The following is a 19,976-nucleotide window of genomic DNA, read 5'->3' on the forward strand; positions in this document are numbered from 1 at the left end:
GGGGGAGGGGGAGAGGGCAGGGTAGAGGCTAGGAGAAAGTGACCAAAGCCAGTGTGGAGAGTATGGAGCAGTGTCTATCAATGGCGATGATGAGAAAGGGGTCAGATAGTGTCTCGCAGAAAGATTGCGAGTGTGGTGAGGGAGGGGTTGATGTGCTCCGAGTCTTGAATTCAGCGTTGATTTTGTGGAGTTCCCCGCTTGGGTTATTGGGGTTAGAGATTCGATTTCTGTCGGAGATTGTTTTGGCTTTTCTTATTTCGGTCAGGTAGGCCCTATTTGACCAGTGTTACTGAATACATATTCTTTCAAATGCACAATTTGCATCGCATTTGATCAAAAACCTCCCCCTGTGGGTACTACTCAAACAGTCTGTCACAAAAGGAATGAATTGCCATTTGCAACTGTGGCCGCTTTGTCATTGGTGCCTGAGACTATTTTATGCCCCAGTCCGACCCTGGCAGGGGGGGGGGAAATGCAGGTGAAAACACTTCAAACACCACATCTGCTAGCCCCATTTTTTAATGGAGGGCTGGATGGATGAAGAGGCCACATGACCCGCGTGCCACTGCACCTTACTGACTGCATGGCTGAGAAGCGGGCATAGCAAAGAACTTGCCAGTGTTTAAAACGTGACCTCTCTACACAGACAGATACTACCGAAGAACAATTTCCTGTGCATGAAACAAGATGATGGTTGCCAGTGGCCCAATTAACCCTTTCTTGGCCTTAGCCACAGTAATTACCACATATAGTGTACCAGTGCAGACACTAATGAGAGAAGGAACTTCCACTGCCCCGCACAAAATATTAGCTTGAGATCTCCAGGGCATTGGTACATTCCTGTTAAGTTTGCGCCGGGGGGCCCAAAGAATGAGAATCAGAAAAAATATTAATAATAAAGGGGTTACCTGTTCTTAATCCCCCGTTCCTCAGTTATATAAAGCAGAAACAATGTAACTGTTGTAAAATCACGTGCATGTAACAATATTAATGGAGCAGAGCCATTGCTACTGTTGAAAGTATGGGTATGAAAGAATGACAGAGAGAATTGATTGTGTGCGCAGACATTGTATATGTATTTGAGTTTATGATTCATTTGTCGTTTACTGAAAAATGTAAAGATTCGTAATGATATACACAATTTTAGACATATATAGTTCTGCATTATGACCAATAAAATTGTTTTTATAATAAGTTGAATTAAATAATCTTGTCATCCTGTATCTGCTGGTTGAAACTGTTACATTGTTTCTGAGATCCAGAAACTCCAAATGACCGGAAATCAAATGCCCTGATGATTTGAATAGCCTGTAGACAAGATCTCTCTAGATTTCAAAGGGATCTACGAGCTTGCGCTAAAAAAAAGTATACAACTGAAAATACGATGCAGAGGACACAAAACCTTTAGTGGTACGGTAACCTACATGAAGAATAAGAGCCCCCCCCCCACCTTGCCCCCAATCTACAAGCTCTCAGGCATAACAGAAGAAGACGCCTAAACCACATGAGCAGAAACGCTTACATCAATAAAGTAATTCCTTAACCCCAGGCAAAACGGACTTCAGAAGCTATTCATTCACACGATCAGCCATTCATTTGTTCTTATAATAGTAGTAGGCGATTTAAACTCTTCCTGTTTAATCCCGGCATTGAAGTGGACGAGGACGGATCGTTTGTGAAGTGGCCTCCCTCTAAGAAAGAGACTCGGGGGTTGGCCTGGAATCATTTTATGGAATCTTGGGGTTTGACAAGTCAAACGGTCGAGTCAATGTTGATTCCCGCCCCTCCCTACTTGGGAAAATGGTGTTGCAAAGTCAATGATTTATTATGTATTTGTGGACCTTGTTTTACTTCAATGTTGTATTGTTTTTAAAGTTGTAGGTGCTATGCTGAGTAACCATAATATGTTGATGGCTAATTTTATGTTTTTCAACACTAGGCGTGAAAACCTGTTGGTTGGAGCTGTGAGAGGGAATATGGCAGGACCCAGGGTGCACATGTCAAACCATGCTATGGATAATCTTCTGTGTCACTGGCTCACAACGTCTTATGAAAGGGAACGATCTTCATTTAATGACATTCTCTTCCATGAATATGTGCGGGAGAACATAGACAAGGTAGTAAATGGTTGTAAGGCCGCTGCTCAGATGAAACGACCAAGGCACAGGCATATGAACCATTTCGATCCCCTTTTGGCAGAAAAGTACTAAAATCCTCCATTTAGAGAATAAAGAAAAGTGGAATTAGCCGGTCGCTCAAGCAAGAAGAAATACGAGTAGCTAAGTGTAACTATAAAATGGGCTGATCAGCCATCATTCTGTAATGCTGCAGCATTATGGTGAAGCCATGTTAATATTATTGCAACAGAGGAACTCCTCTGGTGTTTGGCAGGTTGTTGACGTCCTGGAGAACTCACAAGCCTCTTTTCAGCTGAATCCTATTCCTGAGATAAAATGGATGGAACATTTAGCGACCATCTATAAAAAAGAAGGGGAGGCGTATGCCGCCCCCAGAAGGTGGGGAGGGGATTGCACTGTTAAAGAAGTACCTTGTGTGTTTTGACTTGGTTCTGTAGGCAATATTATGAGCAGCAGGGCCCAATGGGTTGAATAATCGTTTGTTTAAGGCTGCCCCGGCCCTAAGGGCGAATATATTGACAATTTTGTTTTCACACCTACTGCATTCTAGTGTGATACCGGACTCCTGGCACACTTCTTATGTTTTACCAATCTATAAAAAAGGAGAGCGGGAAACCCTTTGAATTACAGGTCCTTTATGATTATGGACGCAGACCAAAAAATATTTGCATCCAGAATGTTGCAGAACCTCGTGGCCTGGTCAGGGAAGGTCGGCAGATTAAAAGAACCGCAGGTCGGCTTTCGTAAATTTCAAGGGATGGCTATGAATTAATTCAATTTTCGGCTACTGAAAGACTTGGCTTGGGCATATTTTCATTGCCTCCATGGATCCCTCAGCCGCCTTTGATTCCGTTAATAGAAATCTTCTTTGGCATAAATTGGTGAGCTTGGGGACCTCTGAGGGACTGTTGAGACGAATTGTAATTTTACCTACTAACACGAATATCCAGGTGAGGCTTGAGGCAGGGGTGCATCCATGCCCCCGGTCTTTGTAACCTCTACCAATCAGACATTGAGGAAGAGATCATCTTGTCTGCTTTTGCCTCGCCAAGAATAGCTACAGTGAAAGATTTCTGGATGGCATTCACCATAAACTCCAAAGAATCTTATAAGCCATGAACCCGGCGAAAACAAAGAGTATGGAGTTTAGTAGTTTTAATAAACCAGCAAATTATTCTTCGTTTTTAGATAATCAAAAGTTACAAGTTTCCAACGGTTTTATATATTTGGGGGTTCACTGTTTTAATAAACACTCAAAAGACAGGTCAATGGTATACCTGAAAAAGAAGACATATTTTTAATGTTTTTATTTTTTATTAAAATGTATATGGTTTATATCTTAAACCTTACATTTTTATATACATTATTTAGTTCAGTAAAATATTCTCTGTCAAAAGAAGCACATCTTAATGTCCACTATTTCTGTTGCTTATTTTGCATTGTTTAGAATTCAATTCATTCATCCATTATGTCGGCATTAATGTCTGTCCAGAAGCAAATGATGGTCGTTGCCACTTTTCTGTTGTTGCCCATTAATATTTGTGACCATCGTACATTAACATCTAGCTGGGGTGTAGATCTGAGATACATTTAGCTGTAGAGAAGGCGTTTCGCACTCGAGGCTGGACATTGCATTATAACACGGTAGATGCTTTGAATTCTTTCGGGACTTTTGCAGAATCTGCACGCCTGATCAGTGCCTTGTGTCCGATTTCTTTTCCCCATGATTTCAGGCATATCGTTTAGGCTCTCCGATGTGCCTGATCAATAGGAAATATGGGACATTTTTCAATTAAATCATCGATTTGTTTTTCTGTGTTTTTCTGTGGTAAAGTTGTGCAGCAGTGGAAGGTGGGAAATTGGACCACCTGGAAGGTATCGTTTGGTGGAAGGCATTAAATATTCCAAATTGTGTCCCGATATATTGCATCACATATGAATTGGGTTTAATTCTCTTGGGGCCAGGCTTGAGTGGAAATATTTGTCTCTAACGTGGACATTTCTAGATCCAATGAAACATTCTCTATATGAGGATATGGGTTAACTGGTAGAAAAGGGCACTACGCATAGCCCGATCCAATTTGTGAATCTCTGCAATAGAATAGTAGAGCAACTGGGCTATATAGTAGAATATATTCCCTTGAAATTAATGTTAATTGAAAAAGCACTGTATGTTGCGGACTGGAGCAATACAATAGAGAAGCTACACAGTTATCCCTCTATGAAACAACTTGGACTCCAACCTAAAAAGTTGGCACCCTCCTACATAGTTACGTTTATTTGCAAATGAGAAAGGGCGAGATCGGTTTTTAAGGTTTCACTTAAACATTCTTTTAACAAGGGAAGTTCTCGTTCAAAGGAGGATGTTGCCAAAGGAACTTATGAAATGTAGATTTTTTAATGAAATTAATAGTGTAGAAACACTAAAGCACATTGCAGTAATGTGTCTGATGCTGCATTTTAAATGATTGTTGTATTTTAGACATCCAATTTATAATGCAGATTTTATGGATAATGAGATTTTATGGTTTTATTTGTTGTCTGGTCACTCAAATAATGGCATTTTCTTTCACTTTTAAACTGTCTACTCCCCCTGTTCCTTCCTTCCTTCCTCCCTCCCTCCCTTCCTCCTCCCTTCCTTTTTTCCTCCCTATCTTCCTTCCTGCCTTCCATCTCTGTCCACTCCCTCTCTCTGCCCCTTCCTTCCTCCATCCCTCCCTTCCTCCTCCCTTCCTTCCTTTTTTCCTCCCTCTTCCTCCCTGCCTTCCATCTCTGTCCACTCCCTCTCTCTGCCCCTTCCTTCCTCCATCCTTCTCTTCCTGCCTTCAGTTCCTCTCAGTCCCCTTCTCTTCCTCGCTCCCTCCCTCCCTTCCTTTGTCTCCTCCCTCCCTGCCTCTCTTCCTTCCTTCCTGCCTTCTACTATCCCTCTGGCTCCTCCCTCCCTTCTCTTCCTTCCTTCCTTCCTGCCTTCTACTATCCCGCTGTCTCCTCCCTCTCACACCCCACTCGTGAGACTGCCTCCCGTGGCGCCCTACAGGCCCATCAAATACAACTGAGCAGGCCTCTGCTTTCTGGGTCCAGCTCCTGCGTGTGAAAGTGGTCCACCTGCAAAGCTCCTGTACACCCCGTCACGTGTATATTCCAATCCATTACCTCTTCCACGAATGCACATGTCGCCACGGGCCTCTCACCTGCTTGTAGAGCCAACCCCGGATCTCCACGGCTGAGTTGGGGTCCCGCTTGATGGCGTACTCCCTCTTGCCGAACGTGTGCACCCTCTTCACGGACCGGGTGGGCTGCAGAGCAACAATGGTTAAGTGAATCATCTCATAAAGTACGAACACACCAGTCCCACAACATACATTATGCACCCTTTTCAAATGGAATATTCATATGACATAGAAGTACAACTCGGTAGGTATGTGAGGCAGTCATACAACATAAGTCCATATTGTATGCTATACAAACACATGCCACTCAGATGGCATATTTGCACAGTGCACACGAGTGCACGCTCTAGTCTGGCTGCATAGGTAGAGTTCACTCATTGTACAGCCGTGCAGGTCTGTTTCTAGGTGGTTCATACAGGGTCAAATGGAGGTATCTTCATCCAGAGGGCAGCTTCGCGTGATCGTGGTGTGCGCATGCTATGGTCGGGAACGTGCTATATAAGTTGGTTGGAGAGGTGTAGCCAGTGATCGAAGTGGGTGGGAACAGTCGGGAGCAGTGTTCCACTACTTTAATTTGTATCTGTTTACCATTCCTCTAGTTTTTATGACCATATTCACATGCAAGTGTAAAGTTGTAACAGGCGTCTTAGTTACTAGTCACGTAGACTATTGCAATGCCCCATCCCCAACACCTTGTCACATGGTGCACTGTGCTTCTGCCTACCCTCCCCGCTGCTGAGACCACAGTTCCACTACTTTGCTCGGTACACTTCTACCACTGGGTGGAGCTTTCTGATGTTTGATGTCTGCTGGGAGGAGTGTTCAATTGCCATGCGTGGTTGTATGTGTATTGTACTTTGGAACATAGAATGTGTGCATTGTTAATGGGGGGGCAGTCAGTGGACACCTTCATGGCTCTTTAGAACGTCCATCCAGCGTGGCTCTGATGATGGCATGGTGGTTACACCCCACACATGGTACCTGTATCTCATAGTAACATTGGACACACGAGTGAGTTCTCCAGCTGAATTGCTGGTTAGAACCCTGCACCTTTTTCTGGTGGTCTAGCACTCACCAGGTTCCTGAAAGGGCTGCCTATGGAACTTCTAGCTCCTCCCAATCACACTCTTAATATTTCGCATAGTCACGGCCAGTTTCCGGAGCAATTGAAATTGGGTCTTATTGCACTTCTATTAAAACAATGACTCTGGACCTGGAATTTTGAGAAATATCCGCCCTTTTTACGAAGCTCCCCGTTTCAGGGAATGTTATGGAGAAGAAGTGTCTACGCGGCTCTAGGATCATACCGACCATGAGACGCTACGATGGACCGATCAGTCGGATTTACAGCCTAAGCACTGAGAGTACCACACTGTAGGTGTCCGGTGGTGGACACTCTTGTTATTATTGATTGTGGGGTAGCCTGATCTCTCAGTGGCATTTCACACAGTGGACCACAATGCACCACTTTCCACTGCGTGCCCACGCATGGGTCTTGCCATCATTGTTTGCGATTGGCTTATATGGGGCCGATGACTGAGGCCTCTCCTTCCACCAAAAAGAAGACAAAATGCAAGTATATGTCCACCGCCTGAGGGCTTCCCTCTCAGGGATTGAGGCCAGGAGGCTCTCCATCGTCAGTCCATCTTAAATGCACCACCTGCGAGACGCTCTGCAGTTCGCTTCGGGGTGGTCCCTCGGCAAGCAGAGATTGCACGTGGCGTGCCTCTCGACCCAAGGGTATTTGCGATTGCACTTGGGGCAGAATTGAAAAGGGGTACCCTCCATACGCACCTTGAGGCAGCGGGCTGTTAAGTGTAGGAAATGTATAAGGTGTACCAATATACCAAGAGTGTAGAGTATGTACCACCCCCCACTCTCCCTACTTGCCCGGGCCGAGGCCAGCGGCCTTCCGAGGCCCAAATCCGTCGTGCAGCAGCCGACGGTCGATTTCTTCTCCAGCCGGCGTCGAGTGTCGAAGTTCGACGTTGGGGTGGGGAAGGATGTCAATAGATTATTATTTTAAATTCTAGCAAAAGTATGGCTAAGGCCAGGGGACTCCGCAAAATGCTTTCGACCAGTATGGCGGAAAAAAACAATCTGAGGATCCTAGACGCGTGAGGGATCTTGGGTACAGTGGACGTCACACTAGGGATAGTATTACTGGCACGCCCTGTGTCGACGCCCATTTTCGAGTTTCGAAAAACAAACTGTAATACTCCGCAGCTTCCACTAGATGTCGGCCTATGCACAGCATGTGATCTAAGCAGATTCCACAAGCCTCATAAATATATATATTATATAATAAACACATATTGAGTGCACCCAAGCAATCTATACTACCCTACTCTCTCGACTGACCTGCACTACGGTCCCCAAGGGCGTTCAACACCCAAGCGCTTGGAGATCACACCATTGACATATAGAGTGCTATATAAATGCCAAATAACAATAACAAAACAGGTGACTTAACGAGTAGGGTGAAAAAGCGGAAGTGAAGGATGCATGTTGGAGATGGGTAGACGTGTAACTCTGATCCTAGTTTCCCCAGTATCGGCTCCTCTTTTGCAGCTCATGTGTTGTGCAAGCGTGCAGGCCAGAGGCATAGCCGGGATTGTCTAGCAAATGGGGCCTGATGCTAATATATTTGGGCCCACTGCACTGACAAAAAGATCTGTAAATGCCCAAACGGCGCAGCTGAGTGGGCCTTTATAGATGATGGGTGGGCCTTGCCCCTCGGGCCCTACCCTGCCTATGCCTCTGGTGCCGGCTTAGCCTACAAAGCAGTGCACCAATGGCATTCTTCATATTTGGCAACTAAATTAAAACGTTAATTTAGTGCAACAAGCTTCAGGGGCACTGAAGCCTATTGCAGTAAAGTGACTATTTCTGGACCTACCCAAAGTTTCAAGAACTGAAAAGCAGGCATTTCTTCCATTCGGTTCCTCGCTTTTGGAATTGTCTGCCATCTTCTTTGCCATTGCCCCTTTAATTACTGGTATTTAGATGCCAGGTGGAAAACGTTTGCTGTTCTAATATATCGTTCAGGTATTGTTATTTATTCATTATTTTTGTTTTGGTGGTCAGTTCTTTAATGTATTTGGAATATGCACCTAAACCTGTGGTGTGGGATTGTGTTAACAGACCTAGTGTGTACTGCTTCACTAGTGATAATTCCCATGACCTGCAGCAGATATTACATGTTGCCCCTTTTGTCAATAACATTGTTGGTCAATAACTCAGTGGCTCAGGGTTTGGTATCTCCCCACTTAACACCCACCTGGATTACACCTGTCTTGAAGAAACCCTAATCGGATTTGGATCCAACTGGTTAACTACCAGCCCATCGCCAAAACTCCCTTTTTCTTGCAATCGTTGAGACTCAACCCAACACAGTACATTGCCAGCACTACGCCAGACGCACACAATCCCATATAGACCCACACACCAAAACAACACCTAACCCATATAACATGGAAGCAAACGCAAAACCCAGTGACCGTTATTTTGTCGAACTGAAGCCACCAAAAGCACAGGAAAAAGCTCTCTTGCACTATCCCTCGCCATCCCACTACCCCTCCCAGATCTACCAGAGCGCCTGGAGACCATGAAAATGGCAGCGGTGCACAATATAAATCTCAGTAACACAACAGTAGTTATACTGCAAATGCAGACATCTGTGGATGCAAATATCTGCCCCAGAGGCAGGCAATCTGGTTTCAGACCGAGATGGGGAGGGGAGAGAGGGCACTCCTTGATGTTCACAAGTGGTTGCTATGTGCGCTCTGCATTATGCTTGACCTGTCCTGGGCGTTTGACACCCTGCACCAGGCGTAGCCAGGATTGTCTAACCACTCGGGCCTGAAGCTAATGTAGTTGGGCCCACCATAGTGGAATTGACACCTGTACGTGCCCACACAGAGCTGCTGAGTGGGCATTTATAGATTTTGGGTGGGCCTTGCCCACTCAGGCCCTACCCTGTCTACGCCTCTGTGCACCAGAGTACAATTCTTCACAGATTGCGCTCACTACCAGCGACTATATATCGCTGCGTTAGCAGATACATCCTTATCTTGGCAGATCCCATCTTGGCACGATTGCTAGGTTTATCCAGGTGCCAACTTTGGACTTTAACAATCTGTGTGTGACTACAAAGACTTTCATTCACAGAAGCCAGATCTTCCACAACAATTCGGCGGGAAGAGTCTCAAACGCTCCTCGCGTACAACGTGTCACTCCGATCCTGAGTAAGCTACAATGGCTTCCGATTCAGGCACAGATTAAAGGTTGCGCCTTAAAACTCGTGTGCATCTTTGGAAAATAAATCTCTTTTGCAAGATCTTTCTCTGCATACAGCGGTGTGCCCAGACTCTTTATACTGGGGTGGCACAAGTGCGGCACTGACTTATGCAGGCATGAAGCACAAGCGCAGACACACATAATGATCATAGTTGGATTAACGGAGGATAGCACAGCAGCAATGTGCTGGTCTTGGAAGCAAGACCATGCAGAGCAGCAGAGGTTCGAATCCCGGATCCGCGCTTAGAAACAGAACTCATGTATGGTATTACATGCGTTACGAGGTGAGTGCAGTTTGTCAGTCTGGATATCCTCTGTTGTGGGTTCTCTGTAAGATTTTGCCCTTTCTTCCAGTTTCTCCTTGTCCACTAGTGGTGCCTGCTCTCGTTTCTAGCAGGATTGACTACTGCAATGCCCTCTATGTGGCCTAGCCGTCTGGCCTTATGAACCGGCTGCTACTGCTTCAGAATCTAGTCGTTCCGGTCGCCACTGCAACCACATATGGGTCCCACATCAGCCTGGTATTACGCCGTTTACACTAGCTTCCACTGCAGCAGCAGATTGCCTTTAAATCTTTATGTATTGTCCATCAAGCTTTTTATCAGGTTGGACCGGAATTCCTTCGGGACAAGTTCCAACCTTACATTCCCCACCAGACTCTCTGTTCTGCTGGTGACCGTTTGGTTGTGGTTCCTAGGTTCCATCTTCAGAGAGTTGGTGGCTGGTCCTTCTCTGAAACGGCTGGCTTGCTTTGGAATAGTCTCCCCTTGAAACCTAAGTCTATTGAGAACCATCTGAACTTTTGTTGCCTACTTAAAACTACTCTCTTTGGCTGATTCTCTTCTAGCCGCAGCCCTGCTGTGTCTCTCCTCACGCCAAGGTAGCCTTGGGTGTTTGTACGTGTTATAAATTATAAGCGTTGCGCTAATATCAGATGGTAGAAAGTTACCGATGTTCGACGAGAGGTCCCGGCACTTCACTGCTGCTGTGCCTTACGAGGAGCCTTTGTAGAAGACACGCGCATAATACGATGATTTAATTGCTGGCACAGGCGAGATGTCCCGTTTGGACTATAACCGGGGGACTTGCGATTGCCTTGGGAATCGTGATTGAACCGATTTTTGCGGCACTACTTTTTTAATGTGATTTTGATGACCTCTGGCCTGTTTTGGCCACTGCTGCAGAAGCTTCTGATACCTTGGGAAGCTGCCCCTCCTAGCTACAGAGTGTAATATTGTTTTCCTGATGAAGACGTTGCCAAGTGATTCAAATAAAGCAAAAACCGGTCGATAAATGGGGGATGTGGTTCTGTTGCATATCTAATTGAACTACCCCAGGAGCAGACCACCCTTTTCTTAACTATAGTGGCTGTGTACATTGAATGCACTTTATTAAACTAAATCTGCTAGCTATGATTTTTAACAGGCTTTATCATATATGTATTGTTGTTGTGTATAAAAATTGTATAGAATGTGTATGTATGGCGGCTGTGTGTGGACAAATGAATTCTCCTGCAATGTAAATAATATGCTACGTGCTGATTAAGTCACGATTCATTTGTCATATACACAGACCTTTTCCCCTCAGCAAGCGCGTGGTCACTGGCTCCAGACTACGCTCCCAAACTTGCTCTCAGCAATACTTCAGAGCGTGATACACAAAGAGTGTTCAATGGGAACCCCATTGAAAAACACTTTGTGATTCCAGCCTTTGGCGCTCCATAAGAAATCTAGAAACCTAAAATAGACTTAGGATAGCTCACCACGTACTGTACAAACCCATTGCCAAAGCTAGCATGTGGCACGGTAACACGTGGAGTGGAGGCCAGCTGTAATGCAATGCCCTCTAGGTTTGGGACACATTCTGTAGTGGGGGGACTCTCTATTTCGGAGAACACACATCTCCTGTTGTGTGTGCACTTACTACCGTGACAGCATTACTTTCCCAATGTAATCGCTTCTTTGACTGCAGCCTCACTTCCTTAGTCCAACAAAAGCACCGGCCCGACCCCCCACCAGCGCACTCAAAAACCGGCTTGAGCAAGCAGCCCAAACAATGACGCTGCCATCAAAGCCTGAGTGGCCCCTCCCCGGCACAGTGTCTCCAATAATTGGAGGGGGCGGTCAAGCAGGGGGGGCTTTGATATAGGAAGTGTGTGTACCAGCTGGTAGGATAGCTCACAGGGCTTAGCGCTTGCTGTTGATTTGTGTGTCCAACCAGCACGTCACGTACTGCGCTTTTAGCATAGCCAACTCGCCTTCCATTATTCCTAAGGTGATCAAATGAAAACCGTTGAGGTGGACAGTCAAAAGGCCATTTAATCAGGTTCCAGGGGCTCATTTGGTTTGTCCTGTTCACTGTACCAACGTTCCACTATTGACACGTGACGCGACGTTGTAAACAAACATTCTGAGGGCGGAAGTGTTCATGGTCACCGCCGTGTGTATCCTCAGCAGCCACCGTCGCAGGATTTATCACAGGCCAGGTGCCCTGGCGCGGCTCCAGTGTTGTCATGAGGGGCAAAACTAGTGCATGGCGAGGTCAGAGGGCTTCACCCTCAGATTCCCTCTGTGGCACCTGGCCCACCTGCTGCAAATGCTATTTCAAGAAGGTGGCGCTGACGGGTGCCTTCTGTTAACTGTTATGCCAGGACAGGCGGGCGGCATACTCACCCTGCACCCACTGGGCTATTTAAGCGGCCCTCGTAGGGTGTCCGTTAAGCACCAGTTTCTCTATTGCATTCTGGGACGAGTAGTAGGGGCATCTGCTTTCAAAGTCCACAAGGCACAAATAAAAAAACCGAGCCGATATACTCTATATTAGCTCACAAAAAGCGAATTATGCATGAAACAAGTCGGGCAAGTTAAACACGGGGCTACATTTGAATTTACCGGAATGTTCCTATTTTGTCAGATAGAAGAATAACGGTTAGATGACTAAGGGGGTACGAGCCTGCGCACTAGGGGACAACAATATAAAATCAGCAACATCCTTCTCACTGAGCGATGTCGCTGGTACAGGGTTCAATTAATTCTGTTTCTCATCACCCGACCCCCCCCCCCAACCCCCTCCCCCCGCCTCTCACAGTACTACACATTAAAAGGGGCCAGGGGGGAGAGTACAACTGGGCATAGTGAAGGAGCGGCTTAAATGTTAGGCTGCTTAATAACCTGGACGGCACCGTCTCTGTTGATGTAATAAGCTACCTTACACACATTACTTTGCATTCTGGTAGCTGTAGTATTCCAATGAAGATGGGGGAAAGAAAGCTACACTTCTACGATTGTGATTTGTGTACGTTTCGAGTAATCCCTTCCAGACAAAGCATTCTGGAAATCCACACTTTAAACGCATTTCTACCAACTGGACTTGTGAAATATCAAGTCCCTAAGGTGTGGACAGGCCTCAAGTACCAGCTTCACCACTTAAATAAAGTGTGTGATCTTGGGCAAATCATTTTATCCTGTGCCTTATCTGTGAAATTAACTGCACAGGCTGCATATTTGCACTAAATGGAGGATGATGGAATAATTCAATAGATTGACTGTGTGCGCAGTTCTTTATAATTATGAACAAATATAAGGCAATATTTAAATTTGCCCAGATGGAAATGCATTAAATATGCTGACACTAACAGGCCGATTCATGGAATTAATGTGCGCGGAAAAAACGGCGCACGCGTGCGAAAAAGGTGCGATTCGCAGTGAAATAGCGAAAATCGCATTGAAAGTGCGATTATCGCACAGAAAACATCGCACATCTATTCATGTAAGTCTGTGCACGTGCAAAATGTGGGATGTGCGCTGACAAAGTGCGCGGCGCACGCTGGCGCACAGGTCATCGAACGCCAGGCGATAAGGCCACAGCGAATACGCACATAGCGCGGCGCACATAACAAAAGTAGGCGTAACACGGGGCGTCACACGCAGAATGGGGAACTCGTGAAAATGTGGGCGTCACGGGGGAAGTACAGGAGGCAAGTGCGCAGAACGCCCACATGCTCGCCTACAACACGTATTCATGGAATCGAATAGGGAAAAACAGTGCACGGCCAAAGACGCGCACAGGCCCATACATGTCCGCCACACGAAAGCAGGCGGTAGCGTCCCTGCGCAGGAAAAAAATGTGCACCAAAGTTCTACACAGGCGAGAAGGCCCACACGCGATCGGGCCTGGGGGAGCGTGTGCGTGTATTACAGAGGTGCGCGTGAAGTTCCACACGCGATTGGCCTGGGCGCGTGTATTTCAGAGGTGCGCGAGAAGTTCCACACGCGATTGGCCTGGGCGCATGTATTTCAGGGGTGCGCGAGAAGTCCCACACGCGAATGGGCCTGGGGGAGCGTATGCGTGTATTTCAGAGGTGCGCGTGAAGTTCCACACGCGATTGGCCTGGGCGCGTGTATTCCAGGGGTGCGCGAGAAGTTCCACACGCGATTGGCCTGGGCGCATGTATTTCAGGGGTGCGCGAGAAGTCCCACACGCGAATGGGCCTGGGGGAGCGTGTGCGTGTATTTCAGAGGTGCGCGTGAAGTTCCACACGCGATTGGCCTGGGCGCGTGTATTTCAGGGGTGCGCGAGAAGTTTCTCACACGCGATTGGCCTGGGCGCGTGTATTTCAGGGGCTCGCGGGTTTTTTCACACGCGATCGGGCCTGGGGGAGCGTGTGCGTGTATTTCAGAGGTGCGCGAGAAGTTCCACACACGATTGACCTGGGCGCGTGTATTTCAGAGGTGCGCGAGAAGTACCACACGCGATTGGCTGGGGGAGCGTGTGCATGTATTTCAGAGGTGCGCGTGAAGTTCCACACGCGATTGACCTGGGCGTGTGTATTTCAGGGGCTCGCGGGTTTTCACACGCGATCGGGCCTGGCGGAGCGGGGTACGTGCATTTCAGGGGCTCGCGGGTGGTTTTACACGCGATCGGGCCTGGGGGAGCGGGGTACGTGTATTTCAGGGGATCGCGGGTGGTTTTGCACGCGATCGGGCATGGGGGAGCGGGGTACGTGTATTTCAGGGGCTCGCGGGTGGTTTTACATGCGATCGGGCCTGGGGGAGCGGGGTACGTGTAGTTCAGGGGCTCGCGGGTGGTTTTACACGCGATCGGGCTTGGGGGAGCAGGGTACCACTCACCGTCTGCCTTGCGTGTAGAAGAACGCGTAGCCAACACCCACCCGCTGTGAAGTAATAGCGTGTGAACCCCAACGCCTGCAAGACACACGCACCGCACCCCACGAAAAGCAACGCCCATGGGCGATACGTCACAGACACGCATACGCGCTAAGGGCCTTTGGTCAAATGGAATCGCGTATGCGTGCTGACGCGCTTACGCGCTAAGGGCCTTTCCTCGATTCACACGCTGACGTGCAGAATTTTCACGTGCCAAATCACTCCGTATCAAGCTGGCCACGCGTAAGCACACGGAAGACCACGCTCCTGCCCAGAAGGCCGAACTACTGCCCCCCCAGAGCCCCGAGCACGCTCCCACCTGCCATCTGCTGCTGCCTGACTGCCTGCTGCCCACGTGCCCTGCCATTTGCTGCCTGCACATCAGCCAGGGGTGCTGTTGCTGTGACCACCCCTGCTGGAACCAAAGACTCCCGACTGGGATTCCATCGCTCCACAGCCCAGCCCCAGGACCCAGTTGCCCACCCACTCCTGCCTCTGGGGTTGTCATGTCAGGCACTGCAACATCTGGCACCACTGACAACCCCCGGCCAGAGAGGCAGAGGGGCACCAGCTTCAGTGCCACCGAAGTTGGTGTCCTGGTGGAGCAAGTCCTGGGGCAGTATGATGCCCTCTTCGGAAGTTCCCGCGCCGACAAGGAAGGACGGACTCGGATCTGGACTGACATCGTGACTGCCATCAACGCGGAGGGGGTGGCAGTCCGCGACTTCCAACATGTTAAGAAGCGCTGGGAGGACTTCAGGTCCAGGACCCTGAACAAGGCCCGGCGCCACTTGAAGGCAGCGGATGCCAAGGGGCGCCGGGGCCACTTGTCAGAAGTTCAGATGAGGGTCCTGGAACGCATATCCCCAGCGCTCCACGTCCAGGTCCTTGAGAGGCAGACCCGTCTGGAGTCGAGCGGTAAGTGTACATGCATCCTGATTGTGATCTGTGCGTGTGGTGATGTTTCAGTAGTGTGCAGGTTGCACATCTGTTTGTATGGGGTCGAGTATGGGTGGGGGTGTACAGGGCCGTGGGGCTAACACATGCGAGGGCTGTAATGTGTGAGACATGGATGGTGCTTGTGTGTGTAGGCTTGCATGCCAAATGCAGTTGTGTGGGGACACATGTTTGGATGAATGTGTATGTAAGTAGACATGTCTGTGATGTCACGCATGTATGTTGTTTTCAGCTGCATGTATCAGCACTGTGTACGTGTGCATTTGTGTGTATTTGACAAGGGTGCAACAGTGAAGCAACATGGATCATGTGACAGCGGGATGTGGAAGCCTGATTGGCAGATGTGACATGGATGCCCATCTGAACACTGCGACATTTGGCAGAGGTGTACACATGCATGCAAGTGTGGTGGTGTGTGTACATGTGTGGTGCACTTCCTGTGTTGCATGTGATGTCTGGCTCAGCTTTGCCTGCTCATGCTGTTGTATGGTTATGGATGGTGCTGGCAGTTGCGATATGGCTGTGGTATGGCTCATGTGTGCGAGTTGAAATGACATGTGTGTTGGGGATTGTGATGGCATGTCTGAGGTTTGCCAATGCCACTCATGTACAACTGTCATGTGTGTATGTGTCCATTGTTCAGTGCCCTGATGCCTGTGTTTTATTTCTCCCTGTCTGCAGCGTCAACTGATGAAGAGGGCGGAGAAGGTGCTGTGTAGCACAGCGGTGGGGATCCCACCGCCAGCCGGAGACGCAAGGCCCGGCTCCCCTCCCATGTTGCCATCTCGTCGGGGAGTGAGGAGACCGGTGCCGCGTCCCAGGCCGCAGCTGCCGGGGGGAGGTCCAAGAGGCGGAGGTTGGAGTTGGACTCCTCGGCAGCAGAAGGGGCAGCTGGGACCCCACAGGGCCCAACGGGGGAAGATGGCACGGAGTCATCCAGGTTGGTGGGGGGGTTTGGTGGAGGAGGAGGCCGTGCAAGCAACAGAGATGGGGTCTGGAGGTGGGGATCCCACTGGTGCTGGTGGTGCAGTGCAGGACCAGGGACAGGAGGCAGCACAGGCCGCCGCGGAGGTGCCTGTGTGCAATCCTGTCCCTGATCCTGTCCCTGCATCATCTTGCACCAGCAGGGATGCCTACGTCCAGACCCGTTTTCAGGCAGGGGATGAGCAAACGGCAACTGGCCTTCCTCTGCCTGCGGACGTGGCTATCCGGGTCCAGGTTGAGCCTGTCCTGACTGGTGTGGCGTTGCATCAACGGGCCATGCGAGGTGAACTGCAGTCTTTTCATGAGGAGACTGCACGTCATCTCGAATGGCTCGTTGACCACGTCAGCCTGCTGGGACAGGTCACCCAGGCCGGATTCCTCCGTTTGATGGGGCTTGCTACGACCCCCTCCTCAACTGAACCCCCTACGCGCCAGTCGTCCTCCGTGCCATCTTCCCACCCATCAGTCACCTGGGTGCCCTGTGGAGCTGCCTCTGACGGTGCGGCCAGGCTGGTGGAGGAGGCATCCTGCCACAGTCGGGAGTCGGACGTCCAGCAGGGGTGGCCACATCAACGACTGCACCCCAGCCGGCGGAGGATGTGCAGGCAGCAGGAGGCAGTGCACGGGCAGAGGCACAGCAGCAGCAGCAACGTGGTGGGAGCCATGAAGGCTCGGGGCCTTCAACATCGGAGGGGCAGGCATCGGCCGGAGGGCAGGAGGACCCAGGACAGAGAGTGTCTTCCGTGTGGCAGCGGTTGGGTCACGCCATAGATGCGGAGCCGCAGCGGGCGGAAGAGGCACAGCTCACAATGGTCAGGGCGGAGAACTCCATGCGGAGGGCCCTGAGGCGGGCCGAGTGCCTCGAGGCAATCCGCAGGGGGTTGGAGGTGGACACGTCGACGGCCCTGCAGACCCTCGGGGCCATGGAGGAGGACCGCCTCCGGGACATTGAGCAGGAGTTTGATGATGCCCTGGGCCGGGACATCCAAAAGTGAGCCGTCAGACTAGCCCGCTGCCCTTGTACATAGTTATGTAGGTAGTGTTAGGTTTCCTTTGTTTTTAGTTTTATTTTGGACATTGGCCACATTTTTGTATATAGTTTATTTTATTAGTTAGTGTTGTTAGATAGGTTTAATTTCTTTTGTTGGGATAATGGACCCTGGCTTGTTCGTCTGTACATAGTTCACTGTTGGATTGAAATTTTCTTTCACAATTTACCCATGGAGCAATGGCTTTCAATTATTATTTCCCATTGGATTTGCTTTTGTGGACAGTGACTTTGGACACCATTACTTTGGATTATGATTTTTGGTTTTGCTTTTTTTCACGGATATGCTTCTTTTCATTTTTGTACATTCCCATTTCTGTTTCTTTATTTTTGAATCTATTTATGTTTCCTTTAATACATATTTTTTTATCGAACTTCAATGTGTAGTATCATCTCATTGGTTTCATGCATATCATGATATGGGTTTTGAGATTCACTGACACCCATTGGGTGTATGTGAGGGACATGTGTTTGTTTCGAAACTTGCAATTGGTGTTCTGTCATGTAGTTGCCATTTCTGAGTGGGTGGATGCTATACTCGGGTGGGTGTTTTGCATTTGGAGACTGACCATAGGGACCAGGGATCTAGATTGTGATGACATGTTGGCTGGGGAACATGAGTTGGGGCCTGCTGGCAGGTGCCCCACAGTGCTGGGGGGTGGGGGTGGTGGGGAACATGAGTTGGACATGGGTGGGGGCCTGCTGGCAGGTGCCCCACAGTGCTGGGGGGTGGGGGTGGTGGGGAACATGAGTTGGACATGGGTGGGGGCCTGCTGGCAGGTGCCCCACAGTGCTGGGGGGTGGGGGTGGTGGGAGACATGGGTGGGGGGTGCCCCTGCACTGCTGGGGGTGGGGGGGGTGGGGAACATGAGCTGGATATGGGTGGGGGCCTGCTGGCAGGTGCCCTACAGTGCTGGGGGGTGGGGGTGGTGGGGAACATGAGTTGGACATGGGTGGGGGCCTGCTGGCAGGTGCCCCGCAATTCTGGGGGTGGGGGTGCAAGGGGACATGAGTTGGTGATCATTAGTGCAAGGAGACATGTGCCTTTGCTGGGGGGCATGCCCATGTTGGGTGGGCTGCCTGTGGGATATGACCAGGGATGCAGGGTAGTCCCCTGTGGTGTGGGCTGCCTGCAGGGGCCGTGGAGGGTGTACAGGGAACACCTGGGAGGACCCACACTGCCAAATCAGATGTAGGACTCCCCGGCACCCCTGAAATACACGTACCCTGCTGAAATCGCGTGTAAAACTTCCCCTGCACCCCTGAAATACCCGCACGCAGCCCAAGCGCGTGTGAAACTTCCCGCGCACCCCTGAAATACACGCGCCCAGGGCAATCGCGTGTGAAACTTCCCGCACACCCCTGAAATACACGCGCCCAGGGCAATCGCGTGTGGAACTTCTCGCGCACCCCTGAGATACACGCGCCCAGGGCAATCGCGTGTGGAACTTCCCGCGCACCCCTGAAATACCCGCACGCAGCCCAATCGCGTGTGAAACTTCCCGCGCACCCCTGAAATACACGCACCCAGGCCATTCGCGTGTAGAACTTCTCGCGCACCCCTGAAATACATGCGCCCAGGCCATTCACGTGTAGAACTTCTCGCGCACCCCTGAAATACACGCGCCCAGGCCATTCGCGTGTGAAACTTCTCGCGCACCCCTGAAATACACGCACCAAGGCCATTTGCGTGTAATACTTCTCACGCACCCCTGAAATACACGCACACGCTCCCCCAGGGAAATCGCGTGTGAAACTTCCCGCACACCCCTGAAATACACGCGCCCAGGGCAATCGCGTGTGGAACTTCTCGCGCACCCCTGAGATACACGCGCCCAGGGCAATCGCGTGTGGAACTTCCCACGCACCCCTGAAATACCCGCACGCAGCCCAATCGCGTGTGAAACTTCCCGCGCACCCCTGAAATACACGCACCCAGGCCATTCGCGTATAGAACTTCTCGCGCACCCCTGAAATACACGCGCCAGGCCATTCGCGTGTGAAACTTCTCGCGCACCCCTGAAATACACGCACCCAGGCCATTCGCGTGTAATACTTCTCACGCACCCCTGAAATACACGCACACGCTCCCTCAGGCCAGATCGCGTGTGAAACTTCTCGCGCACGCGTGTTCCCGACACCCGTAATACGCGTTCCCCGCTTTGCGTTTGCTGTTTGCCAGTCCGGTAAACTGGTACAGGGTTGGCGCAGCCCT

At 49.8% G+C, this 19,976-nt stretch overlaps 1 protein-coding gene across 2 annotated transcripts in view; it reads right to left on the bottom strand.

The window, feature by feature from the left end:
• LOC138526394 (pleckstrin homology domain-containing family A member 4-like) overlaps positions 1-19,976 on the bottom strand; it is a 291,575-nt gene that overhangs the window by 143,315 nt on the left and 128,284 nt on the right. For both annotated transcript variants that reach the window (XM_069637101.1, XM_069637089.1), the window contains exon 3: positions 5,330-5,434. In XM_069637101.1, the coding sequence (XP_069493202.1) occupies positions 5,330-5,434 (105 nt within the window). The remainder of the gene's footprint in view (positions 1-5,329; positions 5,435-19,976) is intronic.

The sequence above is a fragment of the Ambystoma mexicanum genome, chromosome 1q (assembly GCF_040938575.1).
Source record: "Ambystoma mexicanum isolate Mex_15411 chromosome 1q, UKY_AmexF1_1, whole genome shotgun sequence".
Lineage (NCBI taxonomy): Eukaryota > Metazoa > Chordata > Amphibia > Caudata > Ambystomatidae > Ambystoma > Ambystoma mexicanum.